At 46.9% G+C, this 9,700-nt stretch overlaps 1 protein-coding gene across 4 annotated transcripts in view; it reads right to left on the bottom strand.

The window, feature by feature from the left end:
* Positions 1-1,688: 1,688 nt before the first annotated feature.
* The window catches only part of LOC122638218 (elongation of very long chain fatty acids protein AAEL008004-like), a 9,505-nt gene continuing 1,493 nt past the window's right edge, over positions 1,689-9,700 (bottom strand). The window contains exons 1-4 of one of the 4 annotated variants that reach the window (XM_043831078.1): positions 5,922-6,262; positions 3,140-3,391; positions 2,835-3,078; positions 1,689-2,743 (exon numbers count right to left, since the gene is read on the bottom strand). In XM_043831078.1, coding sequence (XP_043687013.1) covers positions 2,259-2,743; positions 2,835-3,078; positions 3,140-3,391 — 981 coding nt within the window. In that variant the 5' untranslated portion in view covers positions 5,922-6,262 and the 3' untranslated portion in view covers positions 1,689-2,258. Of the gene's footprint in view, positions 2,744-2,834; positions 3,079-3,139; positions 3,392-4,174; positions 4,268-5,044; positions 5,222-5,921; positions 6,263-9,700 lie in introns of those variants that run through there. The other 3 variants (XM_043831079.1, XM_043831080.1, XM_043831077.1) reach the window with 3 other exon arrangements.

The following is a 9,700-nucleotide window of genomic DNA, read 5'->3' as shown; positions in this document are numbered from 1 at the left end:
TGAAACTTTGCGTATTTTTATTCGTACGCGATGTCGATATCGGTACGAGATCGCCCATCGTCGTCGATCTGTAACGACGGATATCGCTTAGCGAGCACCGGAGTCGTCGGTTTGGAGTTTTAAAGATCTCTCGTCCGACGCACGAATCCGACGCGGTATTTACCTACGACGTGTTAATTCTTACGATAATAAGGATGTTAAATTTTATCTACGTACGACGAATCGACTCTTGTTGACTCTTCTTTTTTTTTTCCCCCTTCTTTATCGAGAATATTTTCAAACTCGAATACTTTTATTTCCAAGATAAAAAGACGTCTCGGGAAGAAGCGAGCCTCTAAAACGAATGAATATGATTTTCTTGCGAAAGCCTTTCGACGATCCTACTTTTCGAGTGCCATTAAAACGTCCGTATTTGATCGCGCATACTCGCGGTGTCTTCGTCGTATCCTGTTTGACGCGTTCTTAAGAATTTACGTCAATCCGTCGTACAAAGGTCGAGCGTGGCAATTATTTCGTATACCTTTACCGATTATATTCGTCGGCGACGTAACGACGATTATCGACGCGTCTCTTTCTTACGAATTCAAGGTCTCTCACCCCTCTTCCCGTCAGCCCCTCTCTCTCTCTTTCTCTCAATTACCCCGTACGAAGGTCACGTTGCAACCGAGCGGGAGGAAGAGAATCGTCGAGCGTTTTTTATCGCGCCGAGCAAAGTACAAAAAATACGAAAGGATTGCGAAAGAAAAGTCGGGGTCCTCCGGGCGTAAGAGAGAACAAAACAAAATTACCGATAGACGCTGCGAGTCGAGCGTCTCTAGGATCTCGTGGTCTCGCTTGAGAATTCGAAGAATCTCTCGATCAAATTACGTCGACTTTCCGTCTTCGAAACTCTCGCAGAAGGGGAATTCGTTTCGAGTGGATATCGCGCGTTTCCTCGCGAGTCCTAGAGCAATTGCGTAATCGGATGGAATCTTCTTCGCGAAGATCGCTCCGATCGGAACGGATCTTTTCTCTTCGTCTCTTCTCGGAGTAGGAGCCGTTCGAAAAATGGCATCCTAGCCGTAATCGCCGAACGTACCTATTTACTAATACCTTACCGTGCATTCGCGCCGACGTGCACGTTCGCGTAGGATAGATACGCGCGACCTTCTTTCCGTCGCGTGCCTCGTGCCACTTTCACCATGGCTACTTTCACCATTGAAAATTAGCACCGGACGTTTCTCGGAACCGCAGCGCGTCCCCTTCCGAACCGATAGATTCCCGATCTCGATCGTTGCTCGCTCTAACCGATTCCCTTCGAAGGGGTAATCGCCGAGAGTGGCGCGCAACGGTACGTCTCGTACGATTACGCGGATGGTGCAATCGCGTCGCATCGCGCGTACATCTTTTGCGCGCGGAGAGATCTCTAGGACGTAGGGGAGCTCCGATCTCCGTGGTGCCTTTATCCGTGGTAGCTAAAACGTCTCTTCTCTCGGACCCGGCGCTTCTACGAACTGATCTCAGAGCGCGCTATGATGCAAACGGACTTTCCTCCGTGCTTCGTCGACAAGCGCGAACGCTGCGATATCGATCGACTGCGAGCTTTTGCTCTTTCGCTCGGTCGATAAGACGGAGAAAAATCGACTTTGTCGACGAGAACGTCGGAGGGAAGAAGGAAATTCGATCGGATATTGAATGCTTTTCAATGATTCGTATTGAAATAAATACGTCCTATATTTCGTTGATCGCATGTACAAATATACCTATCGTTACGTATTACAAAATGACTCGTTATAATCGCTAAAAGGATCAACGACGATCGCTTTGTCTCGTCTCGAGATCAATGCCGTCCGGTCGCATCGATTCGCGCGATGAAAGAAACATCTTTCGTCCAACTCCTTTTATTCCCTTTGATTTTGCATCTTTCTCTCTTCTCCTCCGTCGAGGAAGCGGCTGGGGCTTCGCCTCGTTGCGTCGTCCTCGGCCAACGTAAGAAAAGACGAAACTACGGATCGTTGACACTCGAGGCGATGGATCGTCGCGGACGAACCGTCGACGCATCGAGCCGAACTTTTCGAGCTTCTCGACGAGAGGACGTTCCGAGGAATATAGGTTTTTATGCTGCTCGAGCGAGCAGCCTTGGCTCGACGCGTTCTCTCTCTCTCTCTCTCTCTCTCTCTCTTTGCCATTCGTTCGTTGCACGCACACGCACACGCGCACCGCGACGAGAGTCTCGATTACAAAGGCGATCAGCGTTCGCATCGCGTTCGCGGTCGTTCTCATTCCTCGGACAATCCTCGGTTGTCGATGAAAACGCGATTTCTTAGGCCCTCGTCCGAGATGTACCCGGTCGCCATTTTGTATTGATTAGCATAAATAAGATCGTTCTCCTTGAGACGATTTCGCACGGACTCGTCGCCGCTCCTCTCTTCTTCCTTCTTCCTCGCTTCCTCTTGCCTCTTCCTTATCGTGCTTTTCCTCTTCTTGTAAGCCTCGATGTAAAAGTCACGGAACAAGAAGTAAAATATGATGGCGTGCACGCCGATCAACCACACGAAAGCTTTCGGATAGTTGCAATCGACGAAGAGCAATTGGAAGGCGTGAATCATGACGAGAACGAATTGAATCATCTGCAGGCTCGTCAAATACTTTTTCCACCATAGGTACGGCTGGATCTTTGGTCCGAGAGCGGCGAGGAGGTAATAGGAGTACATCACAATGTGCACGAACGTGTTCAAGAGGCCGAAGAACGAGCTGTGACCGCCTGCAAGAAGGAAGGAAAAGAAGAAAAAAGAACGAAACCGTACCGAGGCGCGTGTATTCTCGCGCGGGTGCAACGTGCCCGTAACTCGTACCTGGCGTGAACTTGACGCCGAACCAGACCGACATTGGCATGCATCCGTGATGAATCACGTGCAACGTCGAAATGTGGTTATTCTTCTTTCGCAGAACAAAGAAGATCGTGTCCATGAACTCGGTGAACTTGGAAAAGTAGTACCACCAACATCCACGGGCCATTCTCAACGCCATAGGATCGTCCGAGTAATCTACCGGTTGACATCTGAACGAGTAGACTCCCCACCAACCGGACGCCAAACACTAGAGAAACGATACCTAAGTAAGGTTACGACCGGACCCGACCAGCTCCCAGGCGGCATACCTCGTAAAACAGCCAAGAGGAAAAGATCACTTGGAAGAGATTGTAGAGTATCATAACGTTTCTAAGGTCGAAAGGCTTGCGATTTTCCATAAGCCTTGGCCCGAGTACCTTGACGAAGTAAGCGTAAAATAGACAAATGAAGAGGGTGGGGAAGGGACCGCTCATCATGGCCCAATCGTTGACCCTCGGGTCGCTCCTATTGTCCATCAGGTCCCGATAACCATCGTAGATCGTTCGTGCCATCTGTGCCATCTGCAAATCGACAAGTATCGGTTTTAACGACGTTCGTCTTAACGCTCCGCTCCGAACGAATTTTCCAACAATCCCGAGTCAAGGTCCCTCGGTTTCGCAACTATCCCGTGACGCAAACCGAATATGGGAATCTCGCGCGTTTCGTTGACTCCTCCGAAAGGTCGTACCGTATACTACCACTCGCGTTCCGTCCTTTCACCGCGCGTTTTTCTCGAACGAACGCGTCGATTCGGATTCCGATTCCCGAAGATTCGGATTTTCTAGAAAGATCCGAGCGGCCATGGAGCCGCAACGTGCCCGAGCTCCGCGACGGAAGGAAAACGTCGACGAGTCGACGTAGTCAGGGTTACGTCTTGGTTTCTTCGAACGAATTCCGATACTGTACGTGCTTCTCGCGCTCTCGACGTCGCACCTGCCCCTTCGAGACAATACGAATCAATCGTGGAAACGAGCAAAGTTATTACTCGCAGTAAGCGGGATGTCGAGCACGAGCCCGCTAGTCGCGTATTATCGCTAAAGATTTCCGCATAGTCGCGCCGTGAAAGCCATCGCGTACGGTACACGACGATTTAACGGCCGAAAGAAATCTCTTGGGTGCGATCGTTTATGATACTTCGACTCGAGCAAAAATTTCCCTTCCTTCTTTCCATCGAGTCGCCGTTTCTCCGTTCTCGTCTAATCGAATACGAGTGTCCGTGGGAGGCGTCCCAAAGAAACGTCGCGTCGTCGAACATCCGGGAATTTCGAACTCGTGGTACACGCTCGAACGTATAAAACTCGCACAACTCGCAAAGATCTCGATCCGGTCCCGCCAAACGAGTTTTCCCCCTTTGCGCTTCTCTATCTTCTCGGGTGGCCATCCGCTGGTCTCGCCTCCCCGGATACCCAAAGGGCGAGCCTTGAAAATGCGAACGAAAGCGACTCGCCTACCCGAGGCGAAAAAGAGAGAAGAACGCGCACCCGGCTCTCCGTCCCTGCCTCTTTCCCAATAGCATCGATATCGGCCTTTCTTTCTATTTAAACGCCGTTTGCTGTCTAGTCAGGCGTCCCGCTCGTACACGCCACATTTCCATCAACGAGACAATAAGGTGCGGATCGCACGTAAAACGCATAGCCGAGTTCTCTCTACCGACTCGACGACCATGATGCGCTTTGTCTCAGTCCCGTTTACGAAATACGCGCTCTCGCGTCTTTTCTTTCTTTCTCCGGCAACCCAACGCGAACAAAGGAATCGATGATAATTATTTCGTCGCTCGAATAACGCAACGAAATCAACGATTTTACTACGAATTAGCGATTTTACGCGCTTCGTCGCTTACGTAATCGCAAGATACGTACTTACGAAAGTGTGCGCGCGCGTGTGTCAGGGAGAGAGATAGTTTTCCTTATCGCGACTGGGAAAAAGTAAAGCGTAGATACCGTTGGAAACGAAATCCCTTCAGCTCGAAGAGTTGCCTCTCGTATGAGAGTTATCGAAAACGATAAAATGGAAAACGTTTAAACGAAAAAACGCGCGCGGATATCTAGCGTGCAACGACAGCAGACGCGAGCGTACGATAGGTCGAAATATTTATAGAGAGAGAGAGAGAGAGAGAGAGAGAGAGGGCGAAAAACGCGTTCCAACGCCAAATATATCGTTAAGCGAGCACCTACGCTTAGAAACGTTGCAAAATTCGAACGTCCTCGTCCTACCGGTCGAAAGAGAGGTTTTTAAGTTTGCTCGAAAGTACGCGAGAGGTCGAACGATACGAACTATCCGTCTATGAAGAATATATCGTACCGCGATATAAGGAGCGTGCGATCGGATCGAAACGTCGACCGTGACTAAACACCGACTTTATCTCCTACCACTTTTAGCACGTGCACTCGCGTTCTCCCTCGAACATCGCGTCTCGTCCCATCTTTCTAATCTCGATATTTCTTTTAACGAGCTTCGAAATTCACGCTCGAACTGCTGGAAGAGTAACGGATGGATGATCGCTCCTGGCTATTCGAAATCGAAAGTACCTTGATGCTCGATCAAGGATACCTCGAGGTATGCGTATCGAGGTATGCGTTTATCTAACCGGATGAGATCTCAAGCGTTAAGAATTAACCATTCGACTCGTCGCACGTTCATCATTATAATTATACAACGATAGCGAAAATATCATTATTCGAACGTCAACGACGGACGTTCCAACGGCATTGGCGTTTTAAGCTCGATTCGTAAGTCGTTTTTAATTCGACGTCCTCGGCACAGACGTCGTTTTAAAATTTGTCCTCAAGCAGGAAACAGAGAAGAATAGAAACTTCAAAATTACTCGACGCGCTAGATCATTCGCGCTTTATTTCTCTTTCCTTTCCTCGTCTAAGGACAAAGCTATCGCTTCGTTAAACTGTTTTACGGACCTTCGACCGTCCCCATTTTAACGTCCACGGTAGTCCTCGCGATTGCGACCGTGACAAAGGAGACAGGATATTTTGGTACGTTCGGTCTCTTTCGTCATCGATTTAACGATACGAGAGACGAAAACAAAAGAATGCTCACGTTTTTTGATCGATGCGTCGCTCTTGGAATCAAGCTGCCTGTTAGACTGAGCGCCCCAATGGCCGATCGCTCCGATCGTGGTAACCTAAACGAGATCGCGACTACGCCTAAATCCAACTTTGCGCTATCGACGGTCGATATAGAATTTTGATCGAGGAACGAGGGAATGAGAGAAACGAAACAAGTAGGAACGAGTTTGTGCGAATAAATGAAATAAAAGAGGAAGAAAAAATAGGTGGACAGGGAGGGAGGGAGGGAGATAGAGAGAGAGAGAGAGAGAGGCCGTGAGGACCGCGTTGCACCCGATTTTGCAACTTTCTACCCGAGCGAGCACCTTTGAGCAAACTGAAGTTTCGTAGCTCCGAGCAATGCCTTATATCTCTTTAGAGGCTGTAGAAATACACCTGTTCGTACGCTCGACCCGCTGCTCCACCACCTTTGCCACCATCGCCAGCTCCCTCTTCCTCTTCTCGTCCACCTCTTTCGCTCGAGTCTTCTTGCGTGTTCGCGGCTACGGTAACTCGGTATCGGCGAACCGTAACCCTTAACCGCGTACCCTTCGGCCGGTCTTTTTGCTCGAACACCGGTCGAGCGCGCATCCGAGAAAGCCAAGACTCGTTTCGACGATCCTTCTGGATCGTCCGATACTCGCCACGCCCGCGCTTACCCTCTCGACTCTTTCTACGACGCTGACCGGATCGTTGAATCTTGATATCGAAAGAACGTCGCGGAACGAAAGCAAAGAACAAACGCTCTCGATGTCTCGAGCGAGGAGAGACGCGTCGTTGCTACTTCGCCATTTCTTTTTAAACGGGAAACGGTTAGAAAATCCTTTAATCTGCACGAAATGCGATCGTAACGATGACGGATCGTTAAACGCAATTCGATCGTTAAGGCATTCCTATAGATTCGTCACCTATGAAATAACGTATGCGCCTGACGTTCCGATTAGAATTGAGTCTTAATTACGATAGATCCTGTTATCGAAAAGAAAGGAAAGATATCGTCGAAGAAGACGGAAAGAAAATTTGAATAACACGCCATTCTTGGTACGATATTATTACGGCGATGTACTTTGGGCTTACATACTTTGCGCGACCGTACTTCCGACGCGTCCGCGCATTCTCGATGCGCATTCTTTCGTTTCTATGGATCACAGAGGCGATGTCGAATATACGCTACGCGTACACGCGTATGAAAATGTTATTATATAAAACATATCGTTGCTATTCACGCGCGCTTATATCCGAGGCTATTTTTCTTTACCGGTTCTTTACCGGCCGCAAAGCTTCGTAAGAAAGCAATAAGGCACGATCCTGTGAACGCCTGATCCTTCGTCCCGTCCGCTATCGAAGAGAAACTTCGATCGACGGGAAACTCTTGATCGGATCTCCGACAAATTCAACGACGCAGACGAAGATGTAGATACGAAGCATGCGATTTTTAATTCGATCATGAGAGAAATTAAATTTTGACAAATCCAAATTTCAGCGATTTCAACGTCGTTCTTCCCTCTGTCCTTTCTCCTTCCCTTAGGGGCGATTTGCGACTAGCGTCTAGACGAGCTCTCCTTTTTAACGATTTCGTTCATTCACGAATCGAAATTCGTCGAACTTTTCATGAAAGAATTTGGATCGTGAAAGATAAGTTATTTACAACGATAGTTATTCCGTTTGCGTTCCATCGTACGCGATCGCTCGTGACAAGCGCCATTGATCACGATCGCTTATCCACTCTACTTTAATCCTTCGTACCCGATGCGTAGAGTTTACGACGTGCCGCGTGGGTGGCCGTCGAACCTCGAGTCGATTCCGATACGAAACAAAGGGGATTCATTTTCCTGTCACAAAATTTCGTTCCTCTTAAATACGCGTTATACGCGATACGACGGTTTACTCGGGGACGCGACACGACCAACGTGCTTCGACTTGGATGCAACGTCGTTACAACGTAGGTAAGATATTACGAGAAAGAACGGTCCAAGAATCCACCCGTCTAAACCTTTACAAGACGGTATCGCCGCTTTTAATTTGCGACATAATTGCGCCGCAAGGTGGAATTATGCTCGACGATATCGTATCTAGAAGAGAACCTACGAGGAGCGCGAGCTTGCCTCGTCTCTCTCTCTCTCTCTCTCTCTCTCTCTCTCTTTTGGACGAATATACAAAACTGTGGACTTGTTGTTTTTTTTCATCATATCGCGTACGTCGAATAAGACGTGAAACAAGTTTCAATAACATATCGATCGTTATTATTTATTTTCTTTAACGTATTATGTATCTATGTCGTATTTACTCGTTGTTACTCATTACCGGCCTTCGCTTTGGTAGTTATGTGTGATTTATCGATTATATCGATTGACTCTTTAATAGGTAATTACGAAATAGATTTTGCTCGATCGATACCACTTCCCGGTCTCGGTATCTCAATGTCATCTCTTTTTGTTCTTCTTTTTTTTTATTTCACGTTAGAAACTAAATAAAAATAATGAATTACATGATCTCCAGCAATCATTTTTCTTTTTTTTCGTATGTAAATGTTCGAAAGGCTTTAACGGATTAAAAGATTTATCAAAGACAAAGCTTCTGGAATTTTCTGCCTGTGCAAAGAGAACTGTGAAAGAGGGAAAAGAGCAACCGCTGGCGTCAAATTTCACATAGTCGAGTAGTCGGCGGTTGACCTTGGCCGTGGTGTTCCACGAGTCGCTAATTGGCCCGGAGGACGTTGAGTGATTATCGTTTGCGATTCTATTAAAATTCGCTACGTGCCAAAATCATCGACGTTTTGTGTATTTGCACGCTCGCGGCATAATATTATTATATAAAATTATCATCATTATCGATACTTCCACAGAGAGAAACAGAATATTTTCTTTTTGTAAAGAATATTAATCGAGAACGAATCTCGAAATCGATGCCATCGTAAAATACGTTATTTTTCCAAGATACTAGTTGATCGCGAGACGAGTTTTTCTATAGACTATAACGTCTTTAATATTCAAGGCTTTTATGTGGGAATTTGTCGTCGCCTCGAGAAGCGATCGCTCGTTCTTCCGCAATAAGAATTCTTTCCTAATCGATTCATATTGCGTGTATGTAAATAAAACTTGTTCGATCCTCTCTCTCTCTCTCTCTCTCTCTCTCTGACAGAAAAAAAAATAAAACTTTATACGCGATAATCGTCGAGGTCGATATGTCCCAGTGTCCAAAAATAGGCGCATTCTTTGTTCGATACGTATATGATAATCGCGAAGCGTCGTTGATCTTTCACCTTGATTGAATAAAACACCTCGTATTGAATAAAAATTAAATTTGATTCATTGCCCAACTTTTAATTTGTTCGCAAGTCGAGTCGATGCGTCGATGGCAAACACCGATTATATCGTACTCGCGGAGAGTTCAAAAGGAAGTTTCGATCAATCGCGATATCGGTCAAAAATCATGCGTGAGTAAATGACACGTAAGTATGTGTAAGCAGATGCATTTGAAAGGAAATCGGAAGATAAGAGGAGATATAAAAACGTAAATAAACGAAGCGACGCATCTCTCGAGGTTTCATGGGATTAGCGGAATAAGTTTGCGAGAACGCGACCAAACGGAAAATCGTTCGAGAGCTCTTTGATTTACGAAGGTGCGAACGACTCTCTCGTTGATAATCAAGCGACGTAAACATTACACCTCGCGATCAAACTATTTCGCACAGTGCCATATCGGTGTTCATTTCTCATCGTCGATTATCTCCGTTTATTTCGAGTACGAAACTCTTTTTCGCTTTTTCTC

Source organism: Vespula pensylvanica, chromosome 2 (genome assembly GCF_014466175.1).
Source record: "Vespula pensylvanica isolate Volc-1 chromosome 2, ASM1446617v1, whole genome shotgun sequence".
In the NCBI taxonomy this organism is placed as follows: domain Eukaryota; kingdom Metazoa; phylum Arthropoda; class Insecta; order Hymenoptera; family Vespidae; genus Vespula; species Vespula pensylvanica.
This window is presented reverse-complemented; position numbering and strand designations above follow the sequence as displayed.